Below are 21863 nucleotides of genomic sequence, written 5' to 3'. Positions count from 1 at the left end.
GAAATCAAAGTGGCAGTGAGACTATGTTCTTTGTGGAGATTCCAGGAAATAATTCATTTCCTTGCCTTTGTCAGCTTCTAGAAGCCACCTACATTCCTTGTCACATGGCCTTCTTCCATCTTCAAAGCCAGATAAGGTTGTATCACTCTGATCATTAGTCTGCTGTCACATCTCTCTCTGACTGACTGCAGCCAGGAAAAGTTTTCTGCTTTTAAGCATTCATGTAATTAGTTTGGGCCTACCTGGTACTCCTAGAGCCTCCATCCCAAGGTCCTTACCTTTAATCATATCTGAAAAGCCCCTTTTGCCATATACGTATTATAACATATTCACAGGTTCTGGAGACTAGGGTAGGGATATTTGGAGGGGAGATGGGGAAGAGCATCATTCTGCCTAGTACTGACCTAAAAAGTAGTAAGAATTGGCCAGCTGATAAATTGCTCTTCCTGTGTGATTAACATGCCACAGACTGCGATATTCAGTACATTAAAGATACAAGAAAACCTTTAACATACGTGGGATCTGAAGTCGGACTCTATGAATTCGATTCCTGGCTCAATCTCTCATTAGCTGTATGACCTTGTGTGAATTATCTTACCTCTCTGTTCGTCAGTTTTTGCATCTTTAAAATGTAGGTAATAGTATTTTCCTCAACATAGTCGGAGGAATAAACAAAGCATTTACAATAGTACGTAAGTATTCAGCAAGTGTGATTTAATAAACTCTCATAGAGCATGTTAACTTAGCACAACTGCCTTTAAAAAAGAGAGATGAAATATAATCATACATTTTGTTTGTGCGAAATTGTTTTGCATAATCATGAATATTAATATAACATGCCAATTTAATGAAATGATATCACGATAAATACAAGTGTATATCAATATATTTAAGACAGAGAAACACGTGAGACATAGGAATACAAATCATGCCAGTAACAGGCTCCCAGTTCACAAACAAAAGCTGGCTATTAAACCACCTGTGAATGTGGTATTGAACTTGAATCTAATAAACATGTTAAGCCAACTGCCCTAGCAGGAAAGACTTCTCTCTGAGTTGGACAGTAATGATTCATACTTTGTTTGTTCATTTATTCAATGAACAAATATTTATAGGACTTCCGCTTTATGTTGGTACTGTGCTGGCGATATGAAGGTTAATAAGACTTGATCTCCATTCTCAGTGAAATCAGAGTAAAATACCTAAACAAATTACTGCATAACAAGTATTATCACAAAGGAATATTGTAGGTACTTTAGGAATACTATAATAATACCATAGAGGTACAGCTAATATGATCATGGGAGGTATAGAAGATTTCGAAGATAAACTGATCATTGATTTGAATTCATCAAGTTCACCCATGAGATGAGGTGATTGATAGTCTCAACAAAATCATGGCATGGATAAAAGCAAGTGTGGGCAAATGATGGCCCATGGCCTAAATCCTGCCTGCCACCTGCTTTTGTATGTGCAGTATTATTGGAACACAGCTGCACTCGTTCATTTATGTTACATGCTGTCTATGGCTGTTTTTATGATATAATGGTAGAATTAAGTAGTTGCAACAGAAACCATATGGCCCACAAAACCTACAATATTTACTATCTGGCCCTTTATTGAAAAGGTTTGCTGCCCCCTGGCCTTAAACTAAATCAAGAAATTCAGAGTAGCTGAAGAGAGATAAAGGTAATTATAAAACCAAGAAAGAATTCCACCTTAACAATTGTGACAATAGTTCATTAGTGTTCTTTTTATTCCAGTGTTTTGCTGGTTTATTAAGGTATAAAGTCCTTTGGTACAGATAGAAATATAGATATAGCTATATATATAGCTATAGTTACAGATGCAGATATATATAATATATACATGCAGGTGCAGGTGTATGTATATAAACATATACATACCTATGTGGATTAGGAACTATTGATAAGGTTGCAATATTGAATTTTGTGAATAATGTCTATGAAACTGTGAAATAGGAAATCTATTTTTCTGCCAGAGACTCTATAAAAGTCCTGTATTTCAGTTTTACTCATATTTTTATTACCTGCTGTCTCCATGGACATGTCCTTCCTGTCCCATCTCTCTGTAATCTTGGGATCCCAACCCTTCTGAACTTCCTGGGGCCTCTACTTCATTAGTTTTCCTCATCCTTCCCTGTGTCTTCAGCTCTTCCCACTCTGTAGGATACTTACCACTTCAGCATTTAGACATGCTGATCTTAAAAAGAAAATTGTTCTCCACCGATATCATTTCCATTTCTGAAGTCCTTAGGGCAAGCAGTTGGGAAGGGAAGATAAACAAACTGGAACCCCAAGAGCATGAAGTGAAACTTGTTTACAAGGAGGAGTTTCTTTACTCAGCAAAGGCCAAAACCCTGTTTAAAAAGCTTTACAACTGATTGTCAGGTCCACTGAGAATAATTTCCTTTTTGATTAACACAAAATTAACTGATTAGAAACTTTAATCATATCTGCAAAATCCCTCCACAGCAGCACTTAGATTAATGTTTGACTGAATAACTGGAGAAAATGTATGTATGCTACAAAATGCTTCCTCCAATTCTTGTGAGAGAACATTCCTCTTGGTCCATACTAGAAAGGAGATTCTGGGAACTATAGTTTATCATAGCCATGTTGACACAGCAAAAGACATCACACATGGTAAGACCGAGCCCTCCATACTCTGAACCATTCTCAAGACACAGCTGCCGTACTTGTTAATTTACCATCAAATGGACAAACCAGCAGCTTCTTAGTGGTGAACCATTGGATTCCATGGTCATGTGCCCACTGTCCCATACTCTTTGCCATATAGTGTTAGTATACAATGATCCCCACTGGAATCAGTGATCCCAGTTCTAAAACTATATCTCCTACAATTAGCCCTGACTTAGAGAAAGACGCCACTGAGCTTCTCAGAAATACTGGTGTCCTTCTCATCAGCAATTCCTTATCACTTTTGTAAATAGAGGTTTCTTGAAACCTTACCATGCCACATAATCAGCAGGTGGTTTTCCACACCTTATCTATGATATCCTTCCTGACCTGCTCTTCGATCCTTCCTTCACCATCAGCCATGGACATTCTGACATTGCTCTTTCATTTAGTGTGGGCCATAAATTTCTCAAATATCCAAGAGTGATCCTAGCAGTATGTAAGCACCATCTTCTGGGATTCTTTCAAAGATGTTAAATTCTGTGTCATAGGAGATGTTCCCATTTCAATGAATTCTTCCTTATCCAACTTTACGTTTCTTCCCATCTTTCCAGTTCCCTCAAGATCCAGACCCATATATATTATTCCAGATCTCCCTGGGTATATATTAGCTACACCCTGTATCTTTTCCCCCTTTTAAATGACCTAGTGACTTCCCCAAGTAATTTATGTTGTCACTTGACCCTACTTATTCGTCTGATGTCCATGAAGAGAATTGGGGGCAATACTGAAAGAGGTGTGTGTAGTCTTGCAAAGCAAATTTGGCATCATTTTCAAGCAAGAGGGGAGGGCTAGCCCTTAAGAGGGATGAGTAGCTCACTTCTGCAGCCAGCGGGTTAAAGGGAAGCTGATGGTTCAAGATTTCCAAGTGCATCAATCGTAATGTCTCCCTCTTGACTCAGGATCCCACTTTATTCTAACCAGAACCCTGATCTTCAGGTATCAGAATTGATAAGTTTGAAGATGCAAACTTTGTAGCAACTCAGCTCCCCATATAATTAAGTCCTGGACTAATCATCAGGTGTTTCTCTCCTGTGGTTGTAGGAGATGAGCTTCTCTTTATTCTGTCGAGGAGGATCTCTGGCTTTCACATTTCAGCTCAAATTGTAAGGTCATTGGCTCTCACAAGTCACCTTAAAATAATTATCTCCAGCCTTTCATTGTCTTCTTTCAAAGTATCAACAGTACTTAACAAGAGCCATTTGCCTTGAACTTCTCAAACTCCTAAGTTATGCTTTAGTTACAAGTACATTCCATTCTACTGGCAGCCTATTCCAGTAAAGACTGGTGAAGTTTGTAACAACTGCCCACTGCAGCATGCTAGAACCTATGCACACTTCAACCACTACTAGTGATGGAGTCTTCATTGCCAATTAATTGGTAGGTTATCCAGCAGCAAGATCCTATTTCAGAGGCTGCTTCCTAAGACCATGTCTGGCACCAACAGTCTTCATCTGATTTCCCCTCAGATCTTAGCTGATCAAACAGCTATCTGGAGCTGGGATAGTCCTTCAAAGGGGCTTCAGCTTTTGTTTTTCTCCACATTGCATGTGAGCTGTCCCAAGGAAAGAGATGTAAACTGGAACAAAGGATTCCTTTCTGTGAGCACAACTCCTGAGGAAGAACTCAGCTCTGAGCAATTAATAGCCAACACTGACAGTAGCTGGGGAAATCAGTGCCTCAGTCCTGAAGGAGCAATCTGTTCACAGCATCTACTACACATTGATTCTCTTATCTTCCCATTCTACTTTTTTTTGGAGTCTTCTTTTCCAAAATGTTCATAATTGTTGATGATTCTCAAGTTTTCACCTCTAGGCCAAACTTCTTTTCAGAGTTCCTGAATGATATATCTAGCTGCTTATTTTTAAATTTACTCAAATATCCTAGAAGAACTAAAACTTACATCTAAAAGTGAAGTCTTAATGTCCTTCTAAAGATTAATTCCTCCTCCAGACTTCCACAAGTCAATAAAAGTCACCTATACCCAAGCCATTTCTCATGCAAGAAACTTGAAATCCCTTCTAATACTTCATGCTCTTTTACAATCTACATCTAATCTGTGAGTGGTACTTTTGATTCTACCTTCAAAATACAGTAAGTTTGTAATGCCTCCACTGCAGTTTAACCTGCCCTTGGTATTACAATAATCTCTCTATTTTAGTTCTGGTCTAAGCCATCATCATCTGTTGCTGAAACTACTACAATAACCTCTTGTCTGGATTCTACTTGCTTCAGCTGCCTTTTTCTAATCCATATAGCAACTGAAGTGGCTGTTTTTAAGCATGTTTATAACCCTTTAGAAGGCAAACAAAAGCATAAAATAGAAGATTTGCTGTTGCTACAGCCATGTAAAGATGTGTACACATATGGATGTAGGTTGGAAGTTGATCACGGAGAAATAAATATGTGGTTTTCCTAAGGGAAAAAAAAAAAAAAAAGAAGGTTAACTTTCCTCTCCAGTTAAATTCCAAATCCTCAACCAAGGCCTCCCATTTTGGTCCCTGCCAGGTTTTCCAGTCTATCTCATGCCACTTTGCATCTTACCAGAAGTGCTCTAGTCATATAACACATTTTTAGCTCATTAAAAGTGTGATTCTTTCTGCCATTTTAGGACCTCCCTCTGACTTCACTCCAAGCTTGCCCCAAATTCTTACTCATATTTTTAGATCTCTTCTTAAGTGCCACTTTCTCCAAACAGCCTTCTTAATCTAACTCAGATCTTTCTTTTATAACCTCTCATTACGTATTTTTTTTTCATAGAATTTACCACACTTTTCATTATATACCTATTTGTGTGTATAAAGTTTAATGTATTTTCTTCCACTAAACTATAAGCTCCATGAAGACAAGTCCTGCAGTGATTTTCAGACATGATATTTCTAGTGCCTGACCCCTAGGAAGCATGTGATGAATAGTAAATGGAAGAACGAAAGTGCAACTCATGGAAGTTAGGCTTCAGCAAATAGATAAAAATAAAAAAATTGAATAAACACAGTTAATACTTAGAAAATAATAAGATCAGCTCCACCTCAGCATATCAAGGACTTTCAAAAAGTAAGGACTGCTTATAGTACTGGAAAAAGTCACACTTGCATAAAACTAGGGAATACTCCTAATAAAAGAAGATGGAGAGCTGAAGCTAGTGAAAAGAGTGACCCTGAGAAGAGAGAAATTGTTCATAGAAAAAAATCCTTGATAGGAGGTGAAAGCATAACAATGTGATAAGTCTGCTAGTGGCTCTAGAAGACAATGTTCTTAGATGCAGATAGTGAAGATTCCCATTAGAGCTTCCATAGCATGATAAATCATGATGAAAAGGCCATTAATGATAGACAGTAGTGGAATAATTTATTTAAAAAAAAAAGTTTAGTTCAGAACCATTCTTGGTAGAAAGCAGTGGTTGAAAGCTTGAGCTGGAATTAGGCATCCCCAGGCTTGGATTGAGGGGATACAGAAGTGAATAGACAGAAGTTCTGTCCTTCAGATGCCTAGAGTCCAGGAAGAAATGTAAGAAGTACACATACAAACAATAAAAATACAGCAGATTTGGCTTACGGTCAAAGGAGAAGAATTATAAAAGTTGAAAGTTTTTATGGACTTAATATTTAGGTAGAGTTTTATCTTATGACATGTCAGAATCTGGTGTTTAATGCATTTGATCTCATTCCACTGTCACTAAAATTCTGAGTTTAGTATTATCCTCATTTTCCTTGAAAGATAAGGAAGCTAGAATGCCAAGATGCCATGCCCAAGGTCATACAGCTGGTGTGAAGTTCGGATCCAAACCTACCTCTGACTCCAAAGTTCATGTACTTTTCTAATATACCATGTTTATAGGTATTGCCATATGTGTGTTTTTGTGTGTTGTGTATGTGTGTGCATCCGGTGGTAGCATCAAGAAAAGTTCAAGGAAGAAAATACATTTAAGGTAATCTTTCCGGTTATTTATATGACTAGTATGTCTTGAATCAATGTTTGAAGACAAGACAGCAAAGAGTGTGTTTGAGAATGTTATATTTGTTTCCTTTGACAATAAGAGATATTTTCTAGCAAAGCAAAAGGAAACAATGCTCTCCTGCTCCTCAAATGACTATAGATCATTGGGATGAACATCCTGGAAACTTCTTTGAGATGCATCCCAGTTGCTACCTAAAAGAATTTTGAGTGTAGCCATTGGTATTAAGTCAAAAAGAAAGCCAAGAGCTAGTGATATTGATTTTTTAATAAAAATATTTTCAAATACACATGGAAAAATCACTTCTATTATGTAATGTGAGCAGTCTCAAATTTAATGCTATTCTATAGTTTGGCCAATGAATCAATGAGCTGGTGTTGAGGTTGTATCTACAACTAAGATGGTGGATATGGGAAGAGAAAAGGACAGATGCAAGAAATTCCAAAAAGGAAAAATTAAGAGGACTTGCTGGCATAAGTAACAGAGAAAACTAATTAATATTCAAGTTTTTAAGTCTGATATTACCTTTTCCTTAGCTAGTCAAGTAATTAATGTGTAAGTGCTAAAAAATAATCTTTTGATCATATGAATTCTTAACTGATTCCTTCTAGCTTTTCTTTAAAATAGTTTTCTTTCCTGAGGACAACAACTTTAAGATTCTTTCTATGCTTGTAAGTACCTATAACAGTACCCAATATTTCCTATTAGTTATGCTCCTTAGTTGTAATAGCACAATGAGAACTAGATTTAATTTAGCAGTTACCGAGAACCTATTGAGAGTCAGACATCTTGCTAAGAACCAGAATATAAAGATGATTAAGACCCTAAGACTGTGCACTTCATTGAAGAAATGAACAATTCGTGGAGGTTACAGGCAGGCAAATAACTACAAAATTGTAATGGAAATATAATCACCTTAGAGCAATATTTTAAAACACACTTTCATAAATAAGATCATAATACAGAAAAAGTAATGAATTATCCATGGTCTACTACCTGATTTCTTCAGGTTGGCCTAATTTCTCCCATAATAATTGTAATAGTTACCTCTTTATCTATTACATGTTAGACATAATTCTAAACACTATTATTTTTTAATTGTTAGTTCTCATATACCCTGAAAATGGATATATTATCTTAATTTTAATAAGGAAAAAACTTGAAGAACATAAATCTGCCCAAAGTTCACAAAACTAGTAAAATTGTAGGACTAGGACTTTTAATTCATACCTGCTACACCATACCGTTTCCAGATTTTCATACTTATCTTTCTGTATTTATTAAAATTATCATTGTTATTAATAGCAATGAGTACTTACTTTGTGTCCCTAAATACTTCATATCTATTAACTCATGTAACCCTCATTCTACAGATAAGAAAACTAAAGCTGATAAAAGTTTTTTAAAAAAATGGCACACATAACAGAGCTCACATTAGTGGAGGCAAGATTTTAACTTAAGCAGTAAGAATCTAAAATCCAGGGGGTTTGCCTCAAAAGACATTCTAACTATTGCATTATATGGCCAATGCTGGAATTCTGTAGGTCCAGAAAGACACTGACCTATGAAGTCAGCTTAAACAAATCATCAGCCTTCCTCTTGACAGAAACCTAAAGGCTCCTTGATAAAGTATAGTACTAAAAATATGACACTTGAGAAGCAATCAAATCATTATCACTGGGTTGTGTATTGACTCTAAAACTACTGTCTCAGGTATAGTGATTCTTCTGTGTTGAAATAAACCAAATATTGGTGGGAAAACTGGTAAGTGGTAGTTTTCAGAAGTGTAATAAAGAACGACTGATGGAGTAAAATTTGTTTTTCTTGGGAATATAACCTGTTCTGTAGGTTATGGTTGGAACTGTGAGATTTGATGAAAAGTGATGGGCTGGAGAATGCAGGGAAGATAACAAAGAGAAAAAGGAATATCTTAGAGAACAGTCAATTCTATCAACACAGACCACATTCACCATGATCCACTCAAGGGAAAGATGGGAACAGATAGGTTGAAGAAGAGTAGCAAAAAGAGAGAAACAGATGAGGCATATTAGGGTTTGGGGTAGTATTTTAATGGTACTTTAAAAAGGGAATCAAAGAATGTTTGAATCCTGCTCTGCCCCTGTTTTGTGTCAGGTACCCCTTACTTTTGTGTGTCTGATATTATATAAGAGGTATATACAATACACAGCATTAGAAGAGGAGATAAAGTGGTATTAGTAACTAGGCCAGTGCCTAACCCCAATCTGGGGTTCTCTGGTAAACCTAGGTTGGTGCATGAAACTTAAGAAATAGTTCCAAATGGAACTTTCAGCTGTTAGTAAAGGATGAGTCCAAATCAGGGCTCTTACTGCCCTTGGTCTGTCAAATGGAGAAAAGATATCAAAGAGAGAAAAGAGACATAACAAAGAAGACAGCAACCTGCTTTAAGGGCTCAGCCATATGAATGCAATACAAGAAATGGAAGGGAGAGCTGAAAGTATGAGATAAGGTCCTGCATTCACTTCCCTCCCAGGCACATAAAAGAACAGTGAGAGAACAGGTACAGTGGTCTCTCAGTTTGCCTGGGAGATTAGTTCCACGAACCCCCATGGATACCAAAATCTGCAGATGCTCAAGTCCCTTATGTATAATAACACAAAACAATGGACACAGTCAGCTCTCCAAATCTGTGGGATATGCATTCACAGTTTCAGCCAACCTTGAGTCTAAGCCAAACTTGATTCAACCTTGGGTGAATCCTCAGATGCAAAACCTGTGGATAGAGGGCCAACTGTACTAAAAGTCATGCAGATTGTGTCAGGGGCGCCCACTATGACTTAGGTTTGGTGATTCTTATGGAGGACTCACAGGACTCAGCATATAATTGCACTCACAGCTAAGATTTATTACAGCAAAAGGATACAAAGCAAAATCAGCAAAGGGAAAAGGTGTGTGGGCTGAAGTCCAGAGGAAACCAGGCACAAGCTTCCAAGAACTTTCTCCCAGCAGAATCATGTAAGACATACATAATTCCTCCAGCAATAAGTTGTGACAAACGTTGTGAAATGTTATGAACCAAGGAAGCTCATTAGAGACTTGGTGTCCAAGGTTTTATTGGGGGTTGATCATATAGACACCCTCTGCCTAGCACTCATCAAAATTCCAGACTCTCAGAAGGAAAGCAGGTGTTCAGAATAAACCTCATTGTTTGCACAAAAGTTTAGGTATGCTGAGCCACTCTTAGCTGTTAGGGTGGTGGGAATGCTCCTGAATCTATGTTCCCAGATGGCCAATCCTGCAAGAAGGACTTCCTAAGAAAAATAGCAGTCTCAGGCCTGGTATTCTAACATTTTCTGAACACAAGTGTATGGCACATTTTTTTTACACATAATAACCATATCTACTATTAATAAATGCTGGCCAATAAAAATTTCACACTCTACCCATGATGTGCCTTCTGGAGAACATACGTGTGTTAGACAAGCTTCATTCAGGCATGAGTTATAGTGGTGTTGGCTGTGAATTCAACATTAACGAATCAACCATATATATTAAATAAGGTGTCTTCAATCAGAAACACACATAAACAAGGTCATGTATTGATTGTTTGATAAAAATATTGTGATCAGAGGCTCACAAGAACCTAATTGGGAACAATGGTTCAATATTCACTAATTCAGTGTGTGTGTGCGTGTGTGTGTGTGTGTGTGTGTGTGTGTGTGTGTGTGTGGTCTTCATAGAACAGAACTACCAGAAAAAAAACAGGACTCAATTGTACCTGCAGGCATCACTTCCTATGTAATTTAACTACCAAAAAGCCTGCCATAAAGACTCCTGTTTCTTTAGTACATTGGTATGTGATGGGCAGCTACAACAACCAGGGGCACAGAAGGGCTGTGACCGAACAGAGCCAGTGCATGGATGATTTGCCTAAGCCCTGAGGCAAAGGAAACCTCGGAACCAAGGATAATAAATTAATTCAGGAGCTGAGTGGGAAACAGACAGAAGCAGAGCCTGGGTTCATCTAAGGACTCACACAAATAGGCTATGCTGAGTATAGCATAGGACCTCAAGGTTCTATGGTCTATAGCTGAGCTAAGGAACCAACAGGAAAAAATATATATACAGGATTCCCGATACATGTTCCAGGTTAAAGCTGAGTTCAAGGAAACAGGTGAGGGACTTCCCTCATGGTCCAGTGGTTAAGACTCTGTGCTTCCATTGCAGGGAGTGCAGGTTCGATCCCTGGTTGGGGAACTAAGATCCCACATGCCGTGAGGCACAGCCAAAAATAAATAAATAAAATAAATTTTTAAAAAAGGAAACAGGTGAGGAAATGAGTTATATTGGACAACTGAGGAGAGAAGTACAACTTCGAAGTATGGCTGTGGCTCCCATGGCTCGTCTGCCAGCTAATCTAATTTGGGACACACTTCCTGTTACTAACAGATAAGGGTTAAAGGGTACAGGCAACTACTCCAAAGGCAAAGCTTAACAGAGCCTACACAGTTGTAGCACATTACTAGACATATTATTTCCATCTACTTTGGGAGACCAAATGTATTTTTCCCCAAGTATCCTGCTAGAGATTTGAATAAATAATTAACCATTTCTCACCAACACCATAAAGGAAACCCAAGGCAAATAGAGAGCTATTCTAAAAACTTGAAATCTCAATTTGTTTACTAAACTAAACCTCCCACCAAAGTCTTTTGTCAGAACAAACCTGGAATTTAATTTCAGAAATCACCCTGTCAAAATGCATAAAAGGTAACTTGGAAATCTGTCACAATTAACAGTCACTCTAAGTCAAAATTTATTTTTTACATAATACCTTAGGGTCCATATGTGAAATGCAAAACCAGCTTTGGATATTTGCTTATATCTCCCGGTTGATGACATATTTATCCAAGCTGCAAACGGCCTCTGCAACACAAGCCATTTAAAAAAGATTTCTTATATATTTCATTGCCTAATAAAAAGTCTGATGAGAAACTTTTACTGTCACACATTTTCATATTTTTGAGCTCTGGCAAACACATTCCTGACAACAAGGTAATCAATATGAATAAGGGAAGGCGTTTTAGAGGAACTTTTAATCTTCAGAATTGAGGTTTGCATCAAAGTCTCCTTGATTTGCACACGCCCCAAAATATTTTTTCCCAATTATCTTTTGTGTTCTTTCCCCACTGGCCACTGCTGATGAGTAATTTTACAACACTAATGCTATTAAAACATGCACTCATGACCCCATTGTGACACAAAGCAAATAATGCACACGGGGAATGCAAGCACATAACTGCTAATTTTGCTTTTTAAATGCATTTGAACTTGACCTATTGGAATGCCCATTACAGTACGCATGACAGCTTGGCAAAATACAGGAGGCAAGACACCACCTCAGGAAAGCAGATTCCCTGAAAATAAATCACTTGAAAGATTGTAACGTGGTAGGAATTGACTGAGAAAAATGCAGTACCACGTAGTGAAGTAACCTGCTTAAACCCTACAAACAAGTCACCACTCCTAAAAGCTCTATAAATTAGAGCACTGTGGCATCTTATGTGATCCACGAATGACTTTTAGATTAAAGAAGACAATGAAAAATAACTTAATATCAAGAGCATACATTTAAAGATGCAGATAGCATAATGTCTTATACTCTGAAGCAAATATCTTTTCATCCTGCTGATGCAGGAAGTTTTTCCAATTATGCATACCTTAGGATCTAAATGTGACCATGATCATGTATACTGAAGCATTTTTACTCATTCTGTCCACTCTAAAATGGAATAAATTCTGTGTTCACAGCCAACACAGAAACACAAAATGGAATAAATCTTAGAGAAAATTCTGGTGTGCATTTTTCCGATGGGGAAGTCACACAGCTAGTTTTCAGATGGTACTGGAACACAGGTGTAAAAAATAAGACAGAGCAAACGGTTTATATTCCACCTATGTAAATGTCAGACATACCTGTGAGTTATTATCTTATTATTCTTTATTTTGTGTAATGCACAAATTTCAAAAAAGGGAGATGGTGATATATTGGAAAAAAATAAACAAAATCCTTTAAGCAGAAGCTTCTATATAGGTGTAAATATTTACAGTATAGTCAATGTTTAGGTAAAATAGAAATCCTCAGTGATCAACTATGAAAACTCAACATTTAGAATTCATAATGAACATATTATATTTTATTAATTTTTATGAAGAGAAATATGTATAGTTTTGACATCTTAAAATTGTATAAACATTTCAATGTTTTAATAAGCACAATTATGAGATTTGAGAATAACACCTAAAAACAAAGAAACCAAAGATAAAATCCAAATCCCAAACCCAGCATAGTAAATTTAGAGATTAGAATTCCATAATTCCCAATTATACATCCTGCTGAACTGAAAGTTACAAGAGTGTTGACAAGCTTGTTACTACACCACGTTCAAAATTTTTCAAAGCGACATTTCTTAAATATTACTTGTTTAATATCTTCACAAGTAAGACTAGTGTGATCATTTGGTCTTTTATTAGGATGAAAACAATACTAACATACTCAAAATCCTGGAAAAATTCTTGATTATTACTGCCAAAGGTGAGCAATTAGTTTACAATGAAAGGAATTTTAAGAATATTTATCCAACCTTTATTTGTTTAGCAAAACAATGAAGGTTTTCTACAAACGTACCATAACTTTACAACAATACAATTACATATAAAAGTAAGCGTATTTTTTCCAATTCTTTACAAATATTGAATCTGAGTTAATGCTTCTTCCTCAGCACCGCGTAAACTCACACTTCCATTTAGCCCAACAAGAATGAAATGCCACACCTAGAATGCTGAGTGTCTCATATTGTGATGAGTGGACTATACGTCCTCCAATTGTGAACCTGCCACCATTGAATGCTTATTAATGAAAGATGGAAAGTATCATTACACATGATTGCAGAATGTAATTTTCATATAGGCAATTTTCCTTCAATCCATCGTAAAAATATTCTCTCTCTCACATACACATGCACATTCATAATTTAAATACAAATATCTATAAAATAGTGTAAGCTTTGATGAAAATATATGATACAAAGTATCTTTGTTAAGAGTAAGAAAAAGATAAATTAATTTATTTCCATCTAGGAAAAAATAGCTATGATGCAGTGTTTTTTTTCTTTTTTAGAATTATTTCTAGTTCTAAGATAAAGGCCTTGGTTTTAATCCAGTAGGATGTCTCAAAAACACCTGCTTTTTTCTCCATCAAACCTTAAATAAGAAAGTGACTTATAGCACCCTCCAGCAATTCTTAGCTCAACTGTCATAGATCAATACAGCTATCTCCAGCCACATTGGGCCTGACCAAAAATAGTCAAGAGGAATTCAGAGGGCAGTTATACTGGACAAACAGGTGACTTTTGTTTATGGAAATCTCAGAAGAACAAAGAGAGATAGTGGTGCCAGTTTGCTTGTGAGTACTTCTTTACTTGCCCTGAAAATACAAATATTAGTTCTTTCAGTTACAGTGGAGTGCGACTCAGAAAAGCCTGTGTTTTCACTCTCTTGGAGTAGTGTTTTATTTTGACTGTGCTATCAAAAAACCTATTAAGAAAGATTTGCTCAGGAAGTGTATCCTTCTTCATCACCCTTTCCTCGTCTCTCCCACATTCTTGCCCTATTGCATCCCTGTAAGTTTAGCAGAGGTAAATATTATTCCTATTTTTGTGCACATGGTCTAATACTTTCCAGGGGTAAAGGCTACAAGTCTTCTGATTTCTAACCCAGGATCCTGTTCACTGCACACATTGGAGGTAGCTGAATAAAATGATGAAACTGGCACACTCTTGGGAAGAACTGCTGCCAATTGTTTCCACTTTTTAAAGTGCTTTCTACGTTTCCCAACTCTGAATTTAAATTAAATTTTAATGAAAAGAGAAGAACATAAAGACAGTTTCCTGCTAACGCCATTTGGCAAGCAGATAATCGCCATCTTTAAATACGGATGTAATTGTACCGAGTGGGTACCAAGTTATGTGATTAAAGACGCCAAGCTGACTCAAGAGCTGGTATTTTCCTGATCTGGATAGTCCTTGGGAGTTTGTAGAATAAACTGTGTAGCACATCTAATCACGGAGAATGGAGTGCAACCCAGGTCACATTCCAACACATGTGTGGTAAGGTATTTTGCATTCCTTAAGGCTCAGCTGGAGAGGATACGCTGGAAGATTTAACTGCTTTCTCCCTAGCCAGTGGAGCAAGCAAGGCTCCCATTTTATGTCTTGTGGATATTTCTCACCAGTAAAATGAATTATATAGTCATCCTGAAATGATAACTAAGTTCAGATGAATGTGCTGATATAGCTGAACAGATACACTGTTACGCTACAGCAGAGAGAATATCTTTCTCAGCATCTGCGTTGTTGGGAAGATTTCATTCCCTGGGTGGAAGGATAAGCGCTGAGAAATATGACCTTGCAATGACAGAACATCAATGTGCAGTGTATGTAGCTGCAGCAGTGCATGGCCGCCTCGGCTTCTTTATTGCCACATATACTAGAGCATTTATGTGGTGCTGGTTCTCACCTAAATATTGGGGTTGTCTCCAGGCCCACCAGTAGCTCATCAAACTCTAATTCTTATAGAAGCCAAATATAATTCTGATCAAAAGTAAAGCTTCTGCTAAAATTCTAGTAGCAATGAAAATGTGAAAGGATTCCTAAAAACAAACCAAACACTACATTCTCTACATTTCCCCAAACCAGAGTAATAGGTAGTTTTGCCCACATTTGAGAATCTACGTTATGAAAAAAAGCATAATCGTGTCCTGATCTGTTAAACAATTTCTCTTTCTCTGACTCCCTTTTTTTCCCTCCTAGTTTTGCTCCTATGAGGCATTTCCTGCCCTTACTGATTCTTAAATTGCAGTATTAAGATACTGCATTAACATTATTGGGGATTTTGCAACAGTGTAAAATACAATTAAAAAAATCTATTTTCAGATTCTATAAGCAAGAATATCAAACTTTTGTATAGGAGAAAATAAAAATTCTGTGTATTTGCTTCAAAAAAATTACTGGTGTGTGTTCTAAAACAACATTGCTTAACTCTGCTAATTTTAAGTGATTCACATGGCCTTTTTTCTCTTTTCCCTTAATGGACTTTTCTTTGCTAAGTATTGGAAGTCTGCTTCTTTTTGCAAAACCTCATCTAGCTAGCTTTTGCAACTCTGTCCTTTGAGAATACTACAGAATGAAATAAAGAAGTTGGGGTAATGGAGGGGAGATTTAGACAGAAGGAAATGGTGAGTTCTCATTGTTCTGTGGTAGCTGAAGTAAATGTCGATCTCACTATGCTTGATTTCATTTATTTCTAGTCTCAAGAGCTTACAAAAAGTTGACTTTCTTCTCCTGAACAAGAAGCATGTTATGGTCATGTGAATAGAGAACAACAGTCATTTGTTTTAATTTCAACATTTCCCTGGGTGGTTAGAAAGCTGGTGAGGTTATGACTTCTATCTATCAATCAATTTAAAATTACAATATTAGCATTTCCTAGAAACTATACTATTACATATTTCTCCACTACAAACTTCTGGAGAATATAATCCCTTTATCACAATTGTCATATTTTAAAAGTGATTATCTAGAAATAGGTTCTAATAAGCAAAACATATAAGACTAACAAATTATAATCAGAAGATATATAGGGAAAAAGACTTATTTTCTGTATCTGAATCTGGAATTAACACTCATACTTTATTTTCCATGTAGCACTAAATAGAGTTTATAGGAGATTCAAGCTAACAGCTGTGACTTAATAGATGTTTATGTCACAGGGAGGGGGAAAGTCCTTTTCAGTAGCAGAGATTAGAAAAGCTGGACTCCCGTTTCCACACTGTGACAAACTCAGTGGATGACTTGAAGCAAGCTTCCATCTTCCTTTGGGTCTCAGATTCCTCAACTGCAAAATAAGAGTACTCCCAACTTCAGCATTTTATGTTTCTATAATACAACGGGATATGAAAGTATCCTGGACAGCACAAGAAAAAGAATCTGTCATGAGTAGCACTTTAAAATGTGTCTCACGGTTTGTTTAGAAAAAAATCACTGTTCAGCTGAGTTTACCATCCGTAAGGAAAAAAGAAACAAATTTGTTTTTTTACTTAAAATTTTTTCTCCTTAATATAATGAACATTCTTTAGCACTAACATCTATTGATGACAACCATGGCCCGTTTACTTCTAGCAAGCCTCTTTAACAATGACTTATAATTTAAATCCATTACCTGCTGTGAATGCTCCAAGTAAACACTGATTTGGGGGATTACAAGTAACATGGACATATGGATTAAGTCAATTCAGCCTATGCTTTGTCTACATTGCTTTTATTTTTTTGTTTTAAGTGCTTGCACTATCACAATCACCCTACTGGCATTTAAAGTCACTAAATAAAAAAACTATCAGTCATTTTACTTTTAACTTGAATTTAAAAAAACAAAAAAAAGTAAAAAAAAAAAAAACAACTCCAGAAAACAAGCCCTAAGTGTATGTCTGGGGTGTGTGTGTATGTGAATCTGAGTTTAGTATTATTATTGATATGTAAAAACCACAGCATTCCCTTACATAAAACAGGAGACCCAAAAAAGATTAAAAACTGCATGGAAGATTCCATTGGATTCTTTGTTTTGGGGCATATAATTTCCTTTCCTTTGTCCATATAGTTCATGTCTTAGTATAATCCTATAAAAAAGGGATAGTTTCATCCAAAAAATCAGAGAACAGAAAGGCATAGGATAAAAAAAAAACATCTATAATGATGATTATTTGTTCAGAGTTTCTTAAAAGGGAATCCTTGCTTTTGGAGATTGTGGGCCCCCCAAAATTATATGTAATACTTTGTAGGTGTGTCATAGTATTCATTTTAATCAGGTTCTCAAAAATATACATTACTAAAAAGACTGCTAACTACTGACCTCGTCTGAATGAGAAGTCTTCATCCCAGAGTGAGGAGCAATTGCCACAGTTACACCACTAGCCAGTGTCATCGACAGCCCCAGAACTGAGATCCTTACAGCCACTCATGCTAGTGCACACTCAAATAAATTATGTTTCTTAAACTTGGGTCATCTTGTGAAGAAACTCTGCCTGCTTTATTTGTTGCAAATGTAAAGTCAGCTTATAGAGATTTCAAGGATACCTTTTCAATTTTAACATTTATTGCCATTAAAATTACTGTGTTAAGATTGGTCCAACAAGAATTAGCCCCAGAGAAAGAATCCCTCAAAACAAAACAAAGCTCTCTTGTACGTGCATGACGAAGTCTTAGTTTCATTCCTACTTACAGAAGCAAAAATTACCTATGTTTAACGCTCAACGTTGGAACATCCACTAGAATTTAAAATAGGCAAAGAAGCTCATCTAGTATAGCAGACCTACTTGGAAAGATCATTCTTCTTGAAAAGTTTTCCACCAGTTTTACTAAAATGAGGTGTATTAATATAATCACATAAATAAATTATAATTAGTAAAGAGTGTTGCATATCAAGCCTGTACTAACTCAAGTTTCTTTTTACTAGTTTTTCCTGTTATGTGTTTTTATGAAAATTATTTTTATTTTAGAAAGTGTTGCCAAGATGTACTGGTTATTAAATATGCCTTCAGAGCTAAATCTGCAGGAACATTGCACATTTCCCATATCTTTTTCTGACTCACTTTCCTTCCTTCCGAAGAAGAAAGAGTTCCAAGGAGAGGAAGAAATAGCTGTAAGTAATATGTTCATGGGCATTTAATGCTAGATGGTTTAACATGCTTGATTGCTGCTGGTGAATCAGAGCTAAAAAATGACAGTAGCATCTATCATGTTATGTTATATCATGCAAAATTTTAACAAAGGCACGACAAACCACACTGCTGATTTCAGCAATGTGCTATATTTGATAGCAATTGATAGATGTCTACAAAAGAAAATCACTAAATTGTAAAAATGCCTTAATTTTTAAGGTAGTGAGTTATATTCTCTGAGCTGAGAATATAATGGCCGGGGAGCATAAACTGATAGGATCACACAGCACAGTCCTATCAGTGACTGTAAACTCAGTAATTCTTTATCAGGACCCAGAATACCAGACAGTGCAACAATAATATTCTTGATTCTGCACTTAAATTTCAATAAGCAAATAAAGTATTCCCTCCTGTATTAAGAGTAAAATATAGGTTTCCTATTCAGGGTTGTGACTACACTTCCAATGTCTCCAGCATAAACCAATGTGTGACAAAAGAGAGTGAAATTATATCTCAGTGACCCTGGCAGACATAACACCCTTTGGTCTTCAAAGTGCAAACTAAACAAAGCCCCTTAAGAGGCTATGATAAACTGCACTGGGAAAAAAGGTAAATAAAAATAATAGAGGCCAAAATGCTGAAAAAGGAAAAAAGTTATTAGTCTATATGTTCCTTTATAATTTATAGTAATGATATTTTCCTCATTAAAATGCAATAGTAATAGATTAAATAAATTGGGGATAGAAAGGACCGATTAAATCATTGTGGCTAACACATGCCAAGGGAGGGCAGATTTCCCTAGACTAAGGAACAAAGAAGAAAGAAAAATATAAAAATAGGTATTATATCAACATCTGCAAAAGGTTCATTGAGCATAAAGTTTACGGATATTAAGTAGAGGTATTAGCATCAGTAGTGAGCAAGATTAGATACTGACACAAAGTACCCGTATCAATGGCATCCTGTGATGTATTTTCAGACTTCTAGTATATTTACCTGGAGCTTTTCTAAATCAAAGCTTCTCTGTTTATACTCATGTAGAAAATGTAATCTGAGTTTCAATGAATTTTTAATTTTGTTCGATCTTGCATTTGTTCAACCAAAAACAATTTAAAGAGGACCAAAGCTATCAGCCTCTCAGTGAGCAACACCTTACTAGGGAGTTCTTGAATCTGCCATAAAAATCAACAGTGTGCATCTAATAGTTTTCTTTTAATTTGAGCAGTGAAAAGTGAATAATCACATCAAATATTCTTCAGGGCCTCTTTGGTTTCCAGATTAAACATGTAATGTGACCTGTCATCTTGCCACATTCTCTGCATTTCCATTTTAAATAATCATAAATAAGAAAACCTTGCTACACTTTGGCATGACACAGTTGTTTGATCCAGCTGCATTTCAAAGTCTTAGAAATTGCACTCATTCCTTCTTTAAAGTCCTTGTTCATCTCAAAGGTTTTCAGCTGAAAGATTCTTTATTGTATTCGAATCTTGTCCCGTATGAATTGTTTTGATTACTCAGTTTATGAAGAGTCTTAGAAATTGAATTAGGTCCACAGCAAAAAACACCAACTGTTTTCCTGGAAAGACAAAGGGAGAAAATGGAAAATCAGGTGGAAAATTAGGCAGAACATGACAAGAAGTATCTTTTAGTAGCATGTTTAAGGTGTTAACAAAGTTAATTTCTTGCTGCTTTGCATACAAATAATTTTCCAATTATTACCAAATATAAGTGACCACTGGGAAGATATTTTATTTACCTCATGCTTTTCATGCTAGAGATCAAGATCATTCAAAGAATATAACTATGAGCACATATTTGTTTGTTATTAGACAGAGTGAGCAGTCTGCATGTCATTGATGAGGGCAGAAACGAAGTCAAGAGCAGCAATTGATAGATGTCAACTGCTCCACTTTTGACATATGAATAGATTTCTATCCACCCTGGACCATATCAGTTCTTCTCATGCTAAATGTTTTACAGACATTTTTTCCCCCCAAAGATTCCATGGATTTTCATGGGAAGTGGTGAATAAGCATAAAGAAAGGAAAGCTATTACCAATTTGAAAGGATAATTTTAAGTGACTAATTTATATCTACATTAAAACAAAAAGCATACTAATCTGGATACATTTTCTTTTTTATTTATGTGCCACAATAATTGTAACAAATACCAAGCAGGTTTTATTATTTGCTATATTTGCTAACATAAAATTTTGGTAGATAAATTATACATATCCCTAACAAATAGAATAAATAAATCCCACAAAATGATTACTATTTCACATTGATTTCCTGCAAAGTTTGTTGATTTGCATTGAATTCTTCCTATGATATCAAAATGATTGACAATTCTTATCATATCTTGGACAAATCCAGTATGTATTCATTATCTGAGAATAATTGTTGCTGAAAAAAAGACAGCGAATCCATTTAAATGGGTACCAAAATTTATAATAAATACTGAAAAAAGTTTTATTAAAACTTTTCACCTTGAAAAATGAAACAAAGAACTACAAAATAAACTTTTACTTGTAGCCATGATGGAGAAATAGGGACGAGATTTACTCTCCTGCATTAAAAAAATAGGACAAAACAAATAACATATGAAACAATTATTTTCAGATACTGGACAACAGGCAGCACAGAACTGTGATCCCTGAGAAAAAAAGAAAAAACAAGGCGAGCCAGACAGCTAAATCTTCTTGTTGCCTGAAGGCAATTTAGAAGCTGTAGCACAGAAGAGGGAAACTCATGCAGAGACTGGCGGTCTTACTGAGTTAAAGAGAAAAAGAATGGAGTTCACGAAGGCCAAAGCAGCTAGAACTTGATATCAAAAGAAAGAAGCTCTGGAGATCTGCAGAGGAGTATCCTCAAGTCTTTGGCTGAGTACTAATCTCCTCATGTGTTAGAGGAAACCATGTGAAACTGGGTAGAGAACTACCAAGGAGCAGTAGGCCAAACAACTCTGAGTTTACGCAAGGCTGTCAACAATTCATATTCCCACAAGCCAAAATGGAAAGCTCTCTATATAATACATTGGCAATGGATAGTGTACTCAAAAAGTTATTACCTTATTTGCAAAGGGTAGGGAGGATGTTGGTAAAATTAGCCCAGATTGGAGGCTGCTCTGGACTCATACTAACAAAGCTTAAAAGCAAGCCTTGAAAAGATCAAACTGACGGACTTCCCTGGTGGCGCAGTGGTTAAGAATCCACCTGCCAATGCAGGGGAAACGGGTTTGAGCCTTGGTCTGGGAAGATCCCACGTGGCGCGGAGCAACTAAGCCCATGCGCCACGACTACTGAGCCTGCACTCTAGAGCCTGCGAGCCACAACTACTGAGCCTCTGCTCTAGAGCCCGCGAGCCCGTGCTCCACAACAAGAAAAGCCACTGCAACGAGAAGCCTGCACACCGCAACGAAGAGTAGCCCCCT

General features: G+C 36.4%; 1 protein-coding gene across 3 annotated transcripts in view; it reads right to left on the bottom strand.

Moving 5' to 3' along the window:
* Positions 1-15996: 15996 nt before the first annotated feature.
* Positions 15997-21863, bottom strand: part of NOX4 (NADPH oxidase 4) — a 145968-nt gene continuing 140101 nt past the window's right edge. For all 3 annotated transcript variants that reach the window (XM_082410173.1, XM_082410174.1, XM_082410175.1), the window contains one exon: positions 15997-20006. In XM_082410173.1, the coding sequence (XP_082266299.1) occupies positions 19886-20006 (121 nt within the window). In that variant the 3' untranslated portion in view covers positions 15997-19885. The remainder of the gene's footprint in view (positions 20007-21863) is intronic.

This window comes from Balaenoptera physalus, assembly GCF_965194825.1.
Source record: "Balaenoptera physalus genome assembly, chromosome: 10".
Lineage (NCBI taxonomy): Eukaryota > Metazoa > Chordata > Mammalia > Artiodactyla > Balaenopteridae > Balaenoptera > Balaenoptera physalus.
The sequence above is the reverse complement of the archived record's forward strand: the minus strand, read 5'-3'. Positions and strand labels throughout refer to the sequence as shown.